The following is a 19,942-nucleotide window of genomic DNA, read 5'->3' as shown; positions in this document are numbered from 1 at the left end:
TGCTACTTGTGCAACTTGTGCTCACTACAGACTGCTGACTATTCTATAGTCATCTGTTAGTGTTGAAGCGATTGGGAGCGATCGCAACTCAGCCAAGAAGTGGCAGGCCACGTAAAATCACAGGGCGACCTTCAAACTTCACGTGACCTTCCAATCAGCTCGAGAAGAGTGCGTAGAGAGCTTCATGGAGTGGGCCGAGCAGTTGCATCTAAACCAAACGTCAGTTGCAGTGGTGCGCTCTCAGAGATGTGCTCTCTGAAATGACGAATCACACTTTTCTGTCTGGCAATCCATTGGATTAGTCTGGATTTGGCAGTTGCCAGGAGAATGGTATTTGTCTGACTGCATTGTGCCAAGTCTAAAGTTTGATGGTGGAGGCATTACAGCATTGGCTTGTTTTTCACGAGCTGCCCTCAGTCACCTTAGTTCCAGTAAAAGAAACTCTTAATGCTTCAGCATAACAAGACATTTTTGGCAATTTCATGCTCCCAACTTTGTGGGACCAGTTTGGGGATGGACCCTTCCTGTTCCAACATGACTGCACAACAGTGCACAAAATAATGTCCATAAAGACATGGATGATTATCCAACATCGGTGTCTGACCTCACAAATGTCATTCTGGAAAAATGGACAAAAATTTCAACGCGCTCCTAAACTTGGTGGAAATCCTTTCCCAGAAGAGTTGAAGCTGTTATAGCTGCAAAGGGTGAGCTGACATCATATTAAACCCCATGGATTAAGAATGTGATGTCACTCAAGTTCATATACATGTGAAGGCAGATAAGCAAATACTTGGCAAAGGCAATACAGTGTCTCTCGCTTACTCTAAATTTCTAAATAACACCACATACTACATAAACACTGGCCATTTGAACCCCTTTACAGTTGTTTTTCTGGTGATGCTGTGCTGTTACTATATAAGAGAATTTAAACCAAAAGAGAAAACAATAACTTAGTTGCTATATTTATTATATCCCTCGTGCAGAGGAAGTATTTGTGTTCCTGTGTGTGTGTATTCATGTTTGTTGTCATTAATTTATTAAAGCATGTACAGGAAACCTAAGCATTCATTTACAGTAAAGTTGCTTCGGTCAACAAGCAGCTTTAATGGGATCCGTAAACAAAATGCAGCCTTTTTCTTTCCCATCAGCCTTCTGTCTAAAGCTCTGTCAAATTCTCAAATAGACCTAAAAATAGCTTGTGGCTCCTTTACTCTCACAATAGGGGATTACAATCCAATCAAATAAATGCTTTCTCTAATTGTACATCAAATAAAAGTGCCTGTCAGTGGGGCTCATCGCAACCTACACAGAAGACATTTATGTTTCAAGGCAGATTATCTGTTTCTGCTCTGAACCCCCAAACACAGATCCTCTCTGTGTTTGGGGGTTCAGGGCATAAACAGGAAGTACAGCTAATCTTTTTAAGTGTGTTTTTGTGTTTGTCTGTGTGTATGTGAGATAAGACTTAGCTTGTTTCGGGGAGCAGGGGGATTGGACTGTGCAGCAGAAAAATGAAAAAAGAAGAAAAAACAAAAACAAAGATAATATTCAAAGGAATTAAAATCTGAAGAGAAGAGACATCCTAACATTTTTTAGCACAGGAATATATGAAGTACAAGTGTAGGACTGGGTACTGGGTGGGTGACTAGATTACAGTATAATGGAAGTCTGTAGAAGCAGCCCATTAGTTGCAAATTTCACAGTTAGACTGACAAAGAATGTAAAAATAACTCAAGATTATTTCTGTGATGAGATCGCAACAGACAGATGCACAAATACCTGGTGGAGCTGGTGATTGTCATCGGGAAAATATTTTGCCACAGGGACACACACACTGGAAATATTTCTCAGAGATTTTGATCCATATTGACATGAAAGCAGAGTTGCTGCAGATTGTATATCAAAGCCATGATGTGAATCCCTTGTTTCACCACATCTCAAAGATGCTCTGGTGACTGCAGAGGCCATTTGAATACAGTGCAGTCATGTTCAAGATTCCAGTTTGAGGTGACTGGAGGTTTGTGATATGGTTCATTATTCTGCTGAAAGCAGCTGTGGTCAGAAAGGGCTGGACATGGTCAGCAACAAGGCTCAGTGCACTATTTGTACTAAAGGGCCCAAAATGTGCCAATAAACACACAACATTACATCATAACCAGCCTGAACCACTGATACGAGGCAGGTTGGATTGAGGCTGTCATGTTGTTTATGCCAAAGTGTGACAATCTTACAATCCAAACGTTGCTGCAGAAAATGAGAATCATTAAACCAGGTGACATTTTCTCTAACTTCCTACTACAAACTTTTGTTGAGCCTGTGTGAATTGTGGTCTCAGTTTCCTGTTCTTGTCTGACACCTGGTGTGGTCTTCAGCTGCTGCAGATGCATAGATAGATAGACTTTATCATTCAGACTTCATTCATACACCATTCAGTGCACATCAAAACTACTCAAACTTCTCAAAAATACTGAGACTAGGCCGTCTGCCAGTAACAGCCGTATTCTAAGTCACTTAAATTATCTTATGCTCTAATGCTTTGTCTGAAGTTCATCAGGTCATCTTGGCCATGCCTGCATTCCTAAATGCACTGAGTCACCGTGATCTGATTGGCTGATTAAATATTTGCATTAATGAGCTTTTGAAGAGGTGTACCTAATAAAGTGGCTCTTGTATATTTTTGACTGAAGCACTGATTAGACCTACACTTTTTTTTCAGAGTGACTGAAAGCCCCAAGGTGAAGCAGCTAAACTCGAATAGTCTGTTTTCCATACTTTTCAAATTAATTCAGCTCAGTTTTATTTCTATAGCACGATGTTATAAAAGCAGCTGCCTCAAAGCCTTTTATATTGCAGAGGAAAGACAACATTAGAGAAAACCCCTGTTTCATACTGAAAGAGGAAAACTATTTCTGCATATTTGATGTGAGAATGAATTAGTAAAGACCACAAAGTCAGATTCGGGTTTGCGTTTCTCTGGGTTTTTTGCACTTTTGTCTTTCCTCGTTGCTTCATAAACAGCAAAGAGGCAGATTAGAAATTTGAAGGAATGGCAGCACAAGTCACTAGCTGGAATCAAACTGCAGCTGTGGTGCTGGGCATTTTCACATCTCAAGGTGTCAAGGTATTGTCATTTTGTTCAATGAATCTGGTTGCAGCCAGTGTGGTATGTGTATTTTAAAATGACCTTAATGCAAACAGAAGAAGAATATTTATCAAATAAAAAGTATGACCAGTGTAGTTATGATCTTGCTGTCACTCATTTGGTTGCTTCAAAGATGGTAGCCAAGTCTGAGACTGGTCACGGTCACATGCCATCTTCAAAGTAACTTTGTAACTTGTGATAAAGTGGCAATTAGACAGAGTCAGCCTGCTGTTTATTTGTGTTTGAATGGAGTTAGGCAGGCAATTACATGCACTCCTTTGTCTGATTAAGTGTGATAAATCTGTTGTAAGTCTACTGCAAATCTGTTACCCTCTACATACGGATAAAAAAAACCCTCACAATAAAGAACATCACATTGTGTTCTGTAGGAAAGACTAATTCTGATTGGTTGCAATATGTTGGTTATCTTTCTGCAAGTGCAACAAATTAAATTATAAATTGTAACTATTTGCAAGCCTTCAAGTCGCCTCCCACTAGGCAACCTGTGCAATCACTTTGCAACTGAAAGTGCTGGTCCAGAGGGTGAGGGTAAACAAAAGGAAGAGTGAAGTGTAAATAAGACAAACAGACAGAATGAGAGAGAAACAGGACTAAACAAAGAGCAGAACTAATAGGAGCAGGTGAAACTGATGACAGCAATAAGATTTTTGAATTTTTGAAATAAAACTGGGGAAAAAGTGAAGGAAAAACAAGCAGGGAAGCAGACAGGGAAGCACTGAAGGGAAACTGAGGTATTAGAAATACAAGGAGTCCATTATGGTACAAGCACCATGACATAAGATGTCCTTTGGCGCCAGAGATAACAGTTCTATTAAATAAGAAATAATGTTCAGCAGGTCTGACATGATGACATAAGCTGTGGAAATAATATCATTTCTTGGCAGAAAGCTTTACAAGTTCTGGAACCTATATTTTCAGTTATCCCACCAATAATGCCTCTCTTTGAAGCTTCCAGAACCTACAGCTTTCAAACTCACAGCTCACATTTTGTAAAGTAACTTTTCCAATCCCATATACATATATATATATATATATATATATATATATATATATATATATATACACTCAACAAAAATATAAACGCAACACCTTTGTTACTGCTCCCATTCCCCATGGGATGGACGTAGAGACCTAAAATTCATTCCAGATACACAATATAACCATCCCTCCCAAACAGTGGTCACAAATCAGTCCAAATGTGTGGTAGTGGGCACATCTGCTATATTGAGATAATCCATCCCACCTCACAGGTGTGCCACATCAGGATGCTGATCTGACATCATGAGTAGTGCACAGGTGTACCTCAGACTGCCCACAACAAAAGGCCACCCTGGAATGTGCAGTTTTTTGCGCTATTGGGGGTCTGGGGACCCAGAACCGGTCAGTATCTGGTGTGACCACCATTTGCCTCATGCAGTGCAACACATCGTCGCATGGAGTCTATCAGATTGTCAATTGTGGCCAGTGGAATGTTGGTCCACTCCACTTCAATGGCTGTGCGAGGTTGTTGGATATTCGTGGGAACTGGTACACGCTGTCGTATACGCCGGTCAAGCACATCCCGAACATGCTCAATGGATGACATGTCCGGTGAGTATGCTGGCCATGCAAGAACTGGGACATTCTCAGCTGCCATCTGCCCTGAACAATGTGAACCATGATTCATCTGTGAAGCGCACACCTCTCCAACGTGCCAGACGCCATCGAATGTGAGCATTTTCCCACACAAGTCTGTTACAGCGACGAGCTGGAGTCAGGTCAAGACCCCGATGAGGACGACGGGCATGCAGTTGAGCATCCCTGAGACGGTTTCTGACAGTTTGTGCAGAAATTGTTTGGTTGTGCAAACCAATTGTTCCAGCAGCTGTCTGGGTGGCTGGTCTCAGACGATCTTGGAGGTGAACCTGCTGGATGTGGAGGTCCTGGGCTGGTGTGGTTACACGAGGTCTGCGGTTGTGAGGCCGGTTGGATGTGCTGCCATATTCTCTGAAACGCCTGTGGAGACGGCTTATGGTTGAGAAATGAACATTCAATGCACGGGCGACAGATCTGGTTGACATTCCTGCTGTCAGCATGCCAATTGCACGCTCCCTCATTGCTTGTGGCATCTGTGGCATTTTGCTGTGAGACAAAACTGCACATTCCAGGGTGGCCTTTTGTTGTGGGCAGTCTGAGGTACACCTGTGCACTACTCATGATGTCAGATCAGCATCCTGATGTGGCACACCTGTGAGGTGGGATGGATTATCTCAATATAGCAGATGTGCCCACTACCACACATTTGGACTGATTTGTGACCACTGTTTGGGAGGGATGGTTATATTGTGTATCTGGAATGAATTTTAGGTCTCTACGTCCATCCCATGGGGAATGGGAGCAGTAACAAAAGTGTTGCGTTTATATTTTTGTTGAGTGTATATATATATATATAAAAACACCCAGCACGCCCCTGCGGGCGGTTTATCCTTCAAGCTCGGGTCCTCTACCAGAGGCCTGGGAGCTTGAGGGTCCTGCGCAGTATCTTAGCTGTTCCCAGGACTGCGCTCTTCTGGACAGAGATCTCCGATGTTGTTCCCGGGATCTGCTGGAGCCACTCGCCTAGCTTGGGAGTCACCGCACCTAGTGCTCCGATTACCACGGGGACCACCGTTACCTTCACCCTCCACATCCTCTCGAGCTCTTCTCTGAGCCCTTGGTATTTCTCCAGCTTCTCGTGTTCCTTCTTCCTGATATTGCTGTCATTCGGAACCGCTACATCGATCACTACGGCCGTCTTCTTCTGTTTGTCTACCACCACTATGTCTGGTTGGTTAGCCACCACCATTTTGTCCGTCTGTATCTGGAAGTCCCACAGGATCTTAGCTCGGTCATTCTCCACCACCCTTGGGGGCATCTCCCATTTTGACCTCGGGACTTCCAGGTTATACTCGGCACAGATGTTCCTGTACACTATGCCGGCCACTTGGTTATGGCGTTCCATGTATGCCTTGCCTGCTAGCATCTTGCACCCTGCTGTTATGTGCTGGATTGTCTCTGGGGCATCTTTACACAGCCTGCACCTGGGGTCTTGCCTGGTGTGATAGACCCCAGCCTCTATGGATCTTGTGCTCAGAGCTTGTTCTTGTGCTGCCATGATTAGTGCCTCTGTGCTGTCTTTCAGTCCAGCTTTGTCCAGCCACTGGTAGGATTTCTGGATATCAGCCACCTCCTCTATCTGCCGGTGGTACATACCGTGCAGGGGCCTGTCCTTCCATGATGGTTCCTCGTCTCCCTCCTCTTTCTTGGGTTTCTGCTGCCTGAGGTATTCACTGAGCACTCGGTCAGTTGGGGCCATCTTCCCAATGTATTCTTGGATGTTCGTTGTCTCATCCTGGACTGTGGTGCTGACACTCACCAGTCCCCGGCCCCCTTCCTTCCGCTTAGCGTACAGCCTCAGGGTGCTGAAGAAGGGACTGCTCTCACAGCTAGAAGGGACTGCTCTCACAGCTAGAGATTGACGAGGTACAACACAAATGCTACGGCAAGGAGGAGTCAGGACGCCAGGTCAGGGGGGAGATATCATCGCCCCCACCCAAGATTGGGTACATAGCCCCAAGTGCGATAGGAGAAGGACCGTTGAGTGCGAGAGGAACTGACCTGAAAAATAGGATCATGGCCAAGCTTGAAACCTGGATCCCCCGTAGCCGGTTACCAAGATTACGTGAAGTACCCTCAGAAGGTCTGCTAGATGATGTTAATGCAGCACTACGGACAATACCTACAACCACGATTACCGACACTAACAAGCTGATCTACAATACGGCAGCAGTGATCAGTGAGATGCTTGGCTACAAGTTGAACAGCCACAAGGGGCAGTACCCTCCATGGAGAAGGAGGCTAGAGGACAAGATCAAAGTAGCACGGAGGGAGGTTAGCCAACTAACGGAGTTGCAGAAAGGTGCGACAAAGAAGGTGCATAAGAAATACAGCAAGCTGTCCATACCTGAGGCCTTGGAAACTGCCAAGCAAAGACTCATAGCCTTGGCCAGCCGCTTGAGGAGGTACACCAGAGAGATAGAAGGCAGGAGAATAAACCAGCTGTTCTCCACAGAACCAGCAATGGTGTACTCTCAGTGGCAAGGGAACAATAAGAGAACAGCACCACCAAGGCTGGAGACGGAGCAATACTGGAAGGGCATATGGGAGAAGGACGCAACCCATAACGGCAATGCTCAGTGGCTAGTGGATCTGAGGGCAGACCACAGCGACCTCCCTGAACAGGGTCCAGTAACCATCACAGTGGCAGATATCCAAGAAAGGGTCTCCAGTATGAAGAGTTGGACAGCACCAGGGCCCGACATGGTTCACGCCTACTGGCTAAAGAAGCTGACTGCACTCCACGAGCGTCTGGCAGCACAAATGAACCAGCTGCTAGTTAACGAGAGACACCCAGAATGGCTAACCGAAGGTCGGACGGTCCTGATCCCCAAGGACCCCAAGAAGGGACCGGTCCCCTCCAACTACCGACCAATAACCTGTCTCAGTACTACATGGAAGCTCCTGTCAGGCATCATATCGGCTAAGATGAACAGGCACATGGGTCAATACATGAGCGGGACACAGAAAGGAATTGGCAAGAATACCAGAGGCGCAAAACACCAGCTACTGGTAGACAGAACAGTCAGCCGAGACTGCAAGACCAGACTGACCAACCTGTGCACTGCCTGGATTGATTACAAGAAGGCCTATGACTTAATGCCCCACAGCTGGATACTGGAATGCCTAGAATTGTACAAGATCAATGGGACCCTAAGAGCCTTCATCAGGAACTCAATAGGGATGTGGCGTACAACACTAGAGGCCAACTCCAAGCCCATAGCACAAGTCACCATCAAGTGCGGGATCTACCAAGGAGATGCTCTGTCCCCACTGCTGTTCTGCATAGGCCTGAACCCCCTCAGTGAGATCATTAACAAGGCTGGCTATGGATACCGACTACGGAACGGAGCAGTTGTCAGCCACCTCCTGTACATGGATGACATCAAGCTGTATGCCAAGAGTGAACGAGACATCGATTCACTGATCCACACTACCAGGCTATACAGCAATGACATTGGAATGTCGTTCGGACTGGAGAAGTGTAGTCGGATGGTAACAAAGAGAGGGAAGGTAGTCAGAACTGAGGGGATTGAACTACCAGAAGGCAACATTGCAGACATAGAGGACAGTTACAAGTACCTGGGGATCCCGCAGGCGAATGGGAACCATGAAGAGACCGCTAGAAAAGCTGCAACCACCAAGTACCTGCAGAGGGTCAGGCAAGTCCTGAGGAGTCAGCTGAATGGTAAGAATAAGATCCGGGCCATCAACACGTACGCCCTGCCTGTGGTCAGGTACCCTGCTGGGGGTAATAGGCTGGCCAAAGGAGGAGATAGAAGCCACTGACATATATATATATATATATATATATATATATATATATATATATATATATATATATATATATATATATATATATATATATATGCAACATAGCTGTATTACAAAACATAAACAACATGTTTGGTATATATAACTATAACGAACTTTTCTCAGTGATGCTGTTTATTGTACTCTAATGCTTCATTGTGTCACACTTGGTTGGTGAACCTTGTCAAATTGTACTGCCCAGTTCACTGCACACGCACACACACATGCAGGCATACGCACATTGACCCTTAATGCCTGAGTGCAAGATGAGCAGAGCTGCAACAGACCTTCTCTGCTGGTCGTATGCAAGTGCTAATCCTGCTCTTACACAGCAAACTAAGCTCTCTCTGCTTAACAGAAAAGCGCTTTAGCTATCATAATGCATCCACTTCGCCCTGCAGACCCTCAGTCCACTGTCTGTACACCTCCCCCCTGACACCATCCCTACATTCATCAACTCTGTGCAAAACATGACTTTCATAAGTTGATGGATAGTGTACTGGCATTTTTAGCTTCTTAGCATGCTGGACGCCTCTTGTTCACCACACCTTTGCAGCATTTTCTTTTTTGTGACAACTTAGACAGTTTTTGCTTTTAAAATAATAAGAGACTAACTTTGCACTTTGCACAGCCTGGAAGTATAAATAAGACTGGAACAACATTTACAAGAATCAATCAAGCAAGCAACTGCCAATTTTGTTGCTAAACCAAAATTTAAAAAGAAAAAAAAGTTCGATCTGAAGTAAAAGAAAAAAAAACTGCAGTAACTATGACATTATTACATATCAATGGGTCACCGAACACACATCTGCAAAAACCTTTATTCATGTCAACACCTTTTATGTTTTGTGACAAAATATGAGAAAAAAACTCATATATACAGTAACGGACATTTTGATCGTGCACAAACACAGACACACACACACGGTTACACACACAGCCTTACAAGGTGAAAATTAAACTAACAATGCAATTGTGTTTAGTAACAATACAGTTATTCTGAATGGAAAATCCTTGACCTTCATTAATATTTCAAGGAAGCTTGAATTATTTATGAAAATGTGTCTTTCCAAAAACAATTCTCTAGTTTTGCTCTCTGCTCAGTGTCTTGGGTGTGAGGTGCATCCTCTCTCAGAGTTACAGTTTTATTTTTATTGTTTTGTTTTTTAATGAAAAACTGTTGGTATGAGTTGTGGGTAGAGACCAAAAGCATTATGGGGTCAGGAACTTGGTTATTCAGGAGGGCTTAGAGTGGGGCCATTGCTTCTGATCGAAGAGAGCCAGTGGAGTTAATTCAGGCATCTGATGAGCGTGCCTCCTGGACGCCTCTTAGTTGAGGCTAGGCTCAGACACAGGATGCTGGAGAAATTGCATCTCTCCACTGGTTTGGGAATCCCTCAGTCTGTCCTCAGAAGTGCTGGAAGAGGTAAGCATGGAGAGGGAGGTTTTGGCTAAGACCACTGCCTGTGCGATCTACATCCAGATGAGCATTTTAAAATGGATGAATGGACTTCTGCAGCCAGACTGTTTACTGAACATAACTCACAATGCAGGAATGTCAGAAACAAAAAAAGAAAAAGGAAGATTTTTCCTTTTTGGTCCTTGAAGTCAATAAAACTGCAGCAATTTGTGTCACATAGAGTGACGTCAGCAACTTTCCACAGCAGTTGGTCTGCCAGCTAGAAGCTAATGCTGCTTCATACAACTCAAATAAGGGAATTAAATATATATAGTTAACTACTGCTAATCAATTGCTACACACTGTCTGCATGTACTGTATGAACTCCCAGTTTACCTATGAAAACATATAGAAGTAAAGAATAAATCATTGAGTTTTCCATTCTAAAGGTGACATCACAGTGACTTTCTTATGGTAACGGTTTTCTTCTGTTTGTTTGTTTTTTTCTTTTTGTTACTCCCCCTTTTATTTATGACACATCCGTAGTCCATATAATTATTGCCTCAAAGTTGGACTAATTTAAAATTTTATTATAAGAATGTCCCTTTAGTTCTTTGAAAAACCTCCAGCTGATCCAAAGTGTTGCAGAGGGAAGGTTAACATGAAGTACAAAGAGAGATGGAATGTTTAAGAAATCAGATTTTTTCAGTGCTCATCTTAAGGTATTTTTAAAGCCTCTTTAAAGAAACACCCCACTGTAGCACTTCTCTCCTCAGTTCCACACACCAAACAGAAACTGTTTAATCTCATACAAAAAGTGCAGGGACCACATTTTTGTGTGCAATCAATGCGGTAAGATACTTTACTGAAAATGACTAGGTTGGTTTAACAAAATGATAAGCAATGACACCATATCAAGATCAAAACAATAAAGAGCAAGCCCACAGTTGCAAATCAGCAGCAGGAGAGTCTATGACCAGTGAATAGTATGAATAGCATAATGAAGTTGCATTTAGAGGTTGGGACACAGCATGATGGATGACTCAGACAGCACAGCAGTGTGGATTTTGCGACATACCTCAGATGCTAAAAGCAGCGATAAAGTATAGAACAACATCAAAAACAAAGTGAACAATATATTGATATTTATCTTTATAAATTCATAAATGCTGTGATATGGGATTCAGCTGCACTTCCACACTATACTCAGATAGCTTGACTCCTGTCCTCTTTCAGCAATAACCCCCCTCAGTGAACTCCCTCTGTTATCCCTGGAAAACAATATTACACTTCCATGCCAGCGCCATTCATTTCTCTTTTTACTAGTTGTATTTTGGACAGTTTAAAATATTTTCAGACCTTTATTCCTCTAAATATTTTTTAAAAGAAACAAATTAATTCCTTTAACAAACAACTATGATGAATTTCAATCTGGCTAATGGTATTTATAGATCATTAAGACTGACTCTCAGAATTATTATTCTCTACTCAAACGCTTATCTAATAATGTTTGCAAAGAGGCGCTTGATCTAAGTTATATTTTTGAGTTCGACTTGTACCCCTGTTCCCCAAATTACTAAAGAAGTGCTGTTTTACTCAAATGAGACATTAATATGGTGTGTGTTTAATTTGGTTGGTTAGATATCAAGTTGTGTTGCTTTTTGAATGCTTTTAATATAAATAACTTTGTATCTTTGGGTCTGATCATGATTAGGGAATTAGGTGGTGATAAGTCTGGACCAAGGCTAACTCACAAACACAATCATATTGCCAGGGGATCTAGGGGCTCAGATCACTGCAGCGCTGTACTGGAGCCTGTGTATTCCTGTCAATTTGCCTCCCTGTATAAATAATTCCTGTAAAATGCTCTCCTTGTATCATCCCACCAATTTCTAGTGGGATTAGCTCAGGACACCGACTGTTTTTAAAGCCACCACATCTGTTTGCTTGGGGTCACTGCCCTGTTTTCAGCCTATCTGTGAAAATGTGCACCGCCACAGCTCTTCTAGATTTTTTTGTGAGTGACTAAATGTATAACATCCAACAATCAACACAAAAGACCATGATTGCTATTGGCAAGGAGTCTTCACAACTGAACGCTTGCAACCTTTCATTTTATATGGATACCTCGTAAACAAAGAGCTGCATTTTTACACATTGAAAGAAACAAATTATTGTTTAACTGTTTCTGGTCTCTACCAACTCCTAAAGAAAATATGTGGCTGAATGTTAGGCTGAGAGTAGTGAGAATGAATTAAAAGACTAAAGCTATACAAAAAAATGTAAAAACAAAAAAACATAAAAGTAAAATAGTAAACTGAAGTTTTGCAGGGAAGAAAATTGTCTACGCTGTGATTACAGATATTGTGCCTGTAATAAAAATGTGTAATCACCACACTGAAAAGCATTGCTGATTGAGGAAATCATGTTTGGCTGGTTTACGTAATTTATTGATTACAGAGATTGTTTGTCCACGTCAACAGTCTCTCTCACAAAAGGAGCTCCACAAGGTCCTGCACACACGATTTCAGATAAGTGGAGGATAATGAATGGATGGACAGACAGACAAGTCGATTTTGAACAAATAAATACAAATACAATAAAAATAAGCCCATCTCCACACAGTAGTCTAAATAAGGTAGAGAACAGTAACAGATTTTTCACATGTAAATGGCCTGTATTTATATAGCGCTTTACTAGTCCCTAAGGACCCCAAAGCGCTTTACATATCCAGTCATCCACCCATTCACACACACATTCACACACTGGTGATGGCAAGCTACATTGTAGCCACAGCCACCCTGGGGCGCACTGACAGAGGCGAGGCTGCCGGACACTGGCGCCACCGGGCCCTCTGACCACCACCAGTAGGCAACGGGTGAAGTGTCTTGCCCAAGGACACAAAGACCGAGACTGTCCAAGCCGGGGCTCGAACCGGCAACCTTCCGATTACAAGGCGAACTCCCAACTCTTGAGCCACGATCGCCCCATGTGACATTTCCAGCAAATTTTGTCAGCTATTGTCACACCCACAAATTGAGTTTTATGCACTTTTTCTAAGCCAACCCCTCTATTTGTACCTGAACTTAATTATTTGTTTAATGGCTACAATATACCATTCACATTTAACTGACCTGGCGGTTGTCATTTGGATAGATGGATGGATGGACTTACATAAACTTAAAGGGCCTTTAATTCATGTTCATATGTGATTAGGTGTCATGTTATTAAAAATTGATATTTATTTGAATTCATGAATTATTATTTATTATTTAGAATAAACATATTTTTATATTATATTATTATTATTTTTCTATTATATCAAATTATTATTTTTAGAAACAGGAGCAAGCAACATAAGACTTCACAGGAACATAACAGAAGCTTTGACGAAGGGAAAAGAGGATTATTATACACAGAGTAAACACTGGGCGAACAAAACAAAGGTGGAAGTATTGACAATCTAACAGACAGAGCTTAAAAGCCAAAAGAAATCCAGATTATACACAGTAAACTCTGTGGTGCTCATGCTCTAATAATACATCCGGTGGTTCTGAATCCAGCACAGCACCTCTAAGGACTCACTTTTTTCAATTACCATTTGTATTTTCTAACTTCAAAATTGAAGCCTCAATCACATGTTTAACATTAAAATAAATAAACGATACACCTTGTTCATCTCGTTTTTAGTATGTGAAAACGTTATAACACCTTCATTATTAATAAAGGGCATTAACCAATTAATTTAACACAAGATAAAACCACCCTCTATTTATGATGGGATGAGAAGAGAATAAAGAAAACGTAAAAAACATAAATACTTTTATGTAAGGTCTTGTGTAGCACATATTCAATTGATCTTTATATTCTGGTGCATGAAGTGTAATTATATTTTAAATTGCATGATCCTGGTTCAGAGCTTTGAAACTGCACTGCGCCCGTAGAGACCACTTGGGAGGAAAGAAGCTTTGTCAAGCAACTGATCCACTGCCAGTTTCATTTTGGAGATATGTGCTCTGGCTGCATGGGATGGAAACAGCACAGCTGATAGAGAACAGCTGTCCGCTGTTGCACTGGACAGAGGCCAGTGTTAAGCCTGGTGGACTCACAAACACACAAAACCCCACAAGATCTGCCGACAAACTCCCCAAAACTTGCATATTAGATTTACCTCTCTGTGCTTAGCCATGACTCTCACCTCTTTTCCTGTTGAAATATTCCTTCCACCTACGCCAGTCTCTATTGAGTAATAGAGTCTGTGAGAGGAATGAACAACAAGGTCTACTTTACACACCAGTGATGTTGCTTTGGGAGTTTCTTAAAGTCAATCAGAAGGGATTTCTTTCCATAAAACTGAGTAATAGTCAGTTGAACTCCACTTTCACAGTAGGTGTTGATTTTGTGATTTGTGAAAGATTTTTAAAAAATGCTTTTTTTGAAATATAAGTGTCTTTGATTAGACACTTAAGTTTAAAACTACTCTTTCTATCTTTGAGATAAAACAGTACGACTCATCAGTCGTACTGTTATTGAAAGTATCTGCATGTAATGATGCATGAGATGGTTATGAATAATTTTTTCTCTATTGGTTATATTTTTATTTGTGAAGAAACTTGTGAGCTCATTACTAGTTAAGGTTCAAGGAAAGTTTGGCTCAGCAGACTGATTCTGGCTACAGTGTTGAAAAGAAAACTGGGGTTGCTCTTATTTTCTTCACTAATGAAAAGTAAGATGTCATTTTAGGAGGGCTTTTATATAGAGCAATAAACTATTTTTCCAGGTTAAATGAAGATCTTCTAAAATAATGAGATACCATTTTCTCTCTAACTTTTGGGTTATCTGCTATAAGGTGCACATTAGAGAGTTATACCAGGAAGTCAAGTACTTGTGATTTGAGGCTTTCTTTTTCAGAAGCGCCACAGTATCCAGAGTCATGCACAATGTCGATGTGACACCATTAACAAGATAATCGACCTCTGTGGGAGTAGCAGCTCTGCACTGTGTTGACACAATAAGTGGAGGAAAAATATGCTTAAATGTAATTACTGCGCTTTCAGAAAGACGTCTACAGTAATGAAATGTATTACCCACTATTGAGTAATCCATTATTGTAAATTTAAGTGTTATTAAGAAGTAATCAGACAAAAGAGGGTTTTCAGGGAACACTGCATAAATGTTCAGTTCCTATGTCACATGTCAGAACAAGATCCAGGGTGTGATTGAAGTGGTGGGTGGGTTCTTTTACATTTTGAGCCAATTAAGTTTAATAATAGGTTAAATGTTTCTTTTGATCTTTCTTGTTGCCATCACTGTGCAGCACTATGATGAGTTGGGCATTTTCTGAATTGAATGAATGAATGATATTAAATCTTATAAAAATACAAAACAAACATGATCTTATTGCTTTCCAGTGTATTGTTTTTGTAAGTGCATTCATTGTAATCATTAAGAAACATGTCAGAGAAATCTCCTGTGATGGGTCCATTACAGTACAGGTTTAAAAAAAACAAAAAAAACACCAAAAACCAAGCTAAATTTATATAGGTAGTCCTGTATTCATCTAGAGAACATGCAGAAAGTAAATTTGGTAGAGTTGAGACATGGGGCAACAATGCAGAGCTGAAATGAAAGGCCTGCTTAAGTGAAAATAAAGGGAAAGCACAAGAGACAGAAGACTTACAAAATAAATCTGGAAGCAACAAAACACAGAAGCAAAACTAATACATGACTGAACATGGAGAAACACAAAGGAGGCTACAATCAACAAGGAAATCCAAATTCAAAAAATAGAGGACAACAAAGGTCAAACAAGAAAGCGACTACATGTTTTCTATTGACCGTTTTCTATTGACCAACTGGGGTAATTTCTGAATAAAATGAAATCTGAACATATGCAGTGAAAAGCAGGGAAATGTAAGCTGTTGTAGGTCAAAAGCTGGTATGTCATCCATGTTAATACACTGTCCATATGTGTAAGCCCGCTCTGCTGCAGCTGTTTTTTTCCATCTGATTTAACAAATCTCTGTTTAATGCTTAACAACTTCTCATGTAAACATCAAAGAAATGCAACACCAGTGAAAGGTAACAGTGAGATTTTTCTTTTTCTGGACCACTTTAACATCACATTTTCCATCCATGCGATAAATTGATAGCCTGGTACTCCCACGACAGGCTTTCAATTTATCGCAGGTCATGAACTTACAGTTGTTCCAGTATGTTATAATAAACTGCCAGTTAGGGGGGAAAATCTGTATATACAAATGAAAGCAATAGAAGATCTGAGGCTTTGTGGGATTTACAACCTTGATAAAATACTCATCACCTACCTTGTTCCAACTGGAATTACAAAATCACTGCTTTTGTGACAGCCAGGGACATAATTTCATCTCAAGGCTAAAGTCAACATCAAAGTCAATCGGCCTTGGCAACACAATTGCCTTTTTTTGCTTTTTAAACACTTTTAACAATTTGTTAATTCACCCTGTTAATTTTTTTTCCACTTATTCAGTCAGGAATGAATCTGAATTAAAAAGAAATGACTAACTGTGTGGCACTCCCTCCTCAATGATGGAGAAATTGTTAGCGATTTTCAATAAGGATTGATACTTTGTTTGTAATTCTAAAGTTCAGTATGTAGCCCACTGAATTGAAACAAAAAAGAAGCAGCACTGCAGTAAATGTCCAAAATGTTTGATATGTCAGTGATGGTAGCTCCAGCTAGCTGGGTTTTAAACACTAGCATCAGAGCTACCAGGGTTATAGTTTGCCTAGTTGTGGCACAGAGCCAGTTTTATGAATAAGAGAGCTAGCTTTCTGCTACAGCTGTTAATATTAATGTACAGAATTTCTTTATGGATACTTTAATATGATTAGGTTATGATTAGTGTTGTTGTTAGGCCCACCCAGTAAAGTATCTGTGCCCCCTTAGCTGAATTCTATTAATAATAAAAGTTGCATTAATTCATATAGTTTGTTAATGAAAACCTTAAATAGCCATATTAGTAAAAAGTCATAGCTGTGCAAGTTTTTCAGTGCTTCTGTAGCAGTCCTGGTAAAAGAAGAAGACAGAGTGGATAGGCCAATAACAGTCAGACTGCTTCTAATGTCTCTTTGAAACCAAAAATACCTCAGTCGTCAGTTTGTGCAACTACTTTTAAAGCATGGAGGTACTGAAAAACTGCGAAACAAGTAGAAATGTGCTGAGGAGATTCTGTGTTCACAATTAGCTGGTGAGTTCATTGATCCACTTTCAGAAAAAATGTTTCTCCTTTTTGTTTCCTGCTTTCCCATATGGAAAAGAAATAGTAAAAACTTATATGTGACTCATGAAAGTGGCCACTTTCTCATTACTTTCATATATTGTTTTAGTAAGTATCCAAAACATACAAGTTTCATTATATAATTTTTCAAGGGATCTTATATCTGTTTTCACGCTTGTATGCTTTTCATACAAGTTTCACACAAGACAGATACAAACTTTATAAGATTTATATATATCTTTTCCATATGGGTTGCCTCTGCAATCTAAGACAGGTATTTTTAGACTGTTTAAAATTGTGGCTACATTATTTTATGGGTGTACTGTGCATGTATGGTTATAATTGTGCATAGCATGACTTGAGCCAAGTGACCACCTGTCGACTTCATATGGTCTGCTGCTAAACCTGGGTTAAAGTCTAAAGAAGGGAGAAAATATTCACATATTCAAATCTTGGTTTTCAGTTACAACTGCTATGAAATGATCGCATTTGTTACGCTCTCCTCTTTTAGCCAATTACTGAACCTAAAGACAATACCTGAAGAACCCTTTTCTCTATACTGACATAAGCTTGTAGATGATGTGGTGGCTCTTAACACTTTCTCCAGCTTCTCTTTCACCAATTCACCTCCATCTTTCCATCATACAAGCTCCCATGTTCTTTCTCTCATTCTTTGTGTTTATTGTCAGCGTGCTTCACCAAGTAGAGTGAATTTCAACCAGCATACACCTGCTCCTTGAGAGGATTCAAAAATAGAACATTTGATCCGTGAGTGCTGGATTTGTTTCCCATCTTTTGAGATTTGAGTCTCTAAATGATGCCCAAGCTTGGGCTCTGAGGCACATACTGTTTTGTTACTTAGTATGTATTGCTACAATTTTACAGAAACAAACCACTTTTAAATACAGGTTGCTACGTGATACTGTGAGCCACCGTTATTCTGCTGCAACCAGCCCTCATCTAAGGGTGTTACATCTATCCTTTAGATGAAATGATCTCTTTTTCTCAAATTCCACACATTGTTACTGTTGTGAAAATCAAAATTTCAAATACCATTTTGCTTGTTAAACTTAGCATAAGGACAAAAAAATGTTGTTTTCTATTTCTGCAAGTCTTGTGATATTTTGTTTCTCAACCTGGCAGAGGTGTGGGAAGGACAGTGATGAATCAAAAGATTTTCTGTACTAGGAAATCTACAATATTTAAGTGTAATTCAGCATCACATTTTTTATAATGGCTTGTGCTGGATGTGCATTTTCTTCCTGTATGATGGTGGATGTTAAGAATGCTGGGAGTGACCAGGAGGGACAGGATTAGAAAGGAGAACATAAGGAGGGAATGCTGAGGCTGAGGTGCTTGGAGACAACATTGGAGACACAAGGCTAGGACAGTTTGGAGAACACGCAGAGGAAGAAGGCTGAAGATGGAGCTGCCAGGCAGCAGTAAAAGAGCATGTAGTGAAGGATGACATTCAGAGAGTTGGTGTGACAGAGTGCAAGAGATAGGGTGAGATGAAGGTGTTTACAATGCAGATTAAACATGTACCCATTTATTAGCAAAGAAGAAAAATAGGAAGATAGTCAGAGTCTCATTTCTGTCCATGAAACTGAATTTTTTTTTATAACAGACATCTAAACTCTTCAAAAGGTAATTCATTATGTGTCACTGTCATGCCCTGCTCCTGTTCATTATTTCTTTTTTAGTAACATAAGGTCCTTTTCAAAAATCTGTGTGATAGACTTCCTAAAATTACCCGTGACCATTATTTCTCTTCTCTTACCCTGACAGGAGGTGAAGTACTTTCAGTTTCCTGGTGAACTACTAATGAGGATGCTGAAGATGCTGATTCTCCCACTCGTCGTGTCCAGGTACCTGCACGTCAGTACAGCTCTAACACAATGACCCAAATCACTACTTAACTTAGCATATCTAAAGTTTCCAGTAATGTATTCAGTCGGTTATTAAGACATACATACATTTACATTCTGCTGGTTTGGGATAATTGACATTGGAATCAAGTTTGACAAAATATGTGAATCTAAAATAAAATAAAAATAAAATGATATATGTACTTAATTTTAAGTCCATGTGAATAGAAAAAATAGAAAAATAATGTGATCAGCTGCTTGCCTGTACTGCAAGTACAATAAACTGACAGTATTGTTTGCCTTTGATTCCTAGCTCCATTTGCGCTTGATCCATCGATTGAACAGTTCATCTCTGTTTCTTTGTTAGCTCATCGAGTATCCGGTCGTTAAGTCTCCTTAGCCGTGTCTGGGCCTAAACTCCGCTGCAGGTCCATATATCAAACGATCACTATGGCATTACTGAGAGTTGAAAAACTGTCTAAAGTCTTTCATCTTTAATAAAATGATCAGCGTTCTGCTCTACCAGGTGTAACAATTGAGTTTACCATCCAGGCATCCATGAAAACAGAATTTATGACATTTAACAGAGTTAGAAGTTAGCAGGAAGGTAGCTCACTAGCTTCTATCTAAATACAATATAGCATGTCCTGACTGCGGGGTTTTTGAAACAAATTAAAACGTACAGCTCTGTTATCACTTCCAACATAAATGAAGACAGAAAACTAAACAGCAGTGACGTTTGTAGGGTTACTGAAGTTTGGCTAGCTGGTATATAATGATGTGCTACGTGACCGCTAGCGAC

The 19,942-nt window shown here is 40.6% G+C and overlaps 1 protein-coding gene across 1 annotated transcript in view; it reads left to right on the top strand.

Annotated features, from left to right (window-relative positions):
* slc1a7b (solute carrier family 1 member 7b) overlaps positions 1 to 19,942 on the top strand; it is a 48,836-nt gene that overhangs the window by 2,450 nt on the left and 26,444 nt on the right. Inside the window, exon 2 of the mRNA XM_085266547.1 lies at positions 19,061 to 19,140. Coding sequence (XP_085122673.1) covers positions 19,061 to 19,140 — 80 coding nt within the window. The remainder of the gene's footprint in view (positions 1 to 19,060; positions 19,141 to 19,942) is intronic.

This window comes from Mchenga conophoros, linkage group LG23, assembly GCF_057382185.1.
Source record: "Mchenga conophoros isolate Kocher_MC1m ecotype Shallow Benthic linkage group LG23, M_conophoros_male_GT1.1, whole genome shotgun sequence".
NCBI lineage: Eukaryota > Metazoa > Chordata > Actinopteri > Cichliformes > Cichlidae > Mchenga > Mchenga conophoros.
The sequence above is the reverse complement of the archived record's forward strand: the minus strand, read 5'-3'. Positions and strand labels throughout refer to the sequence as shown.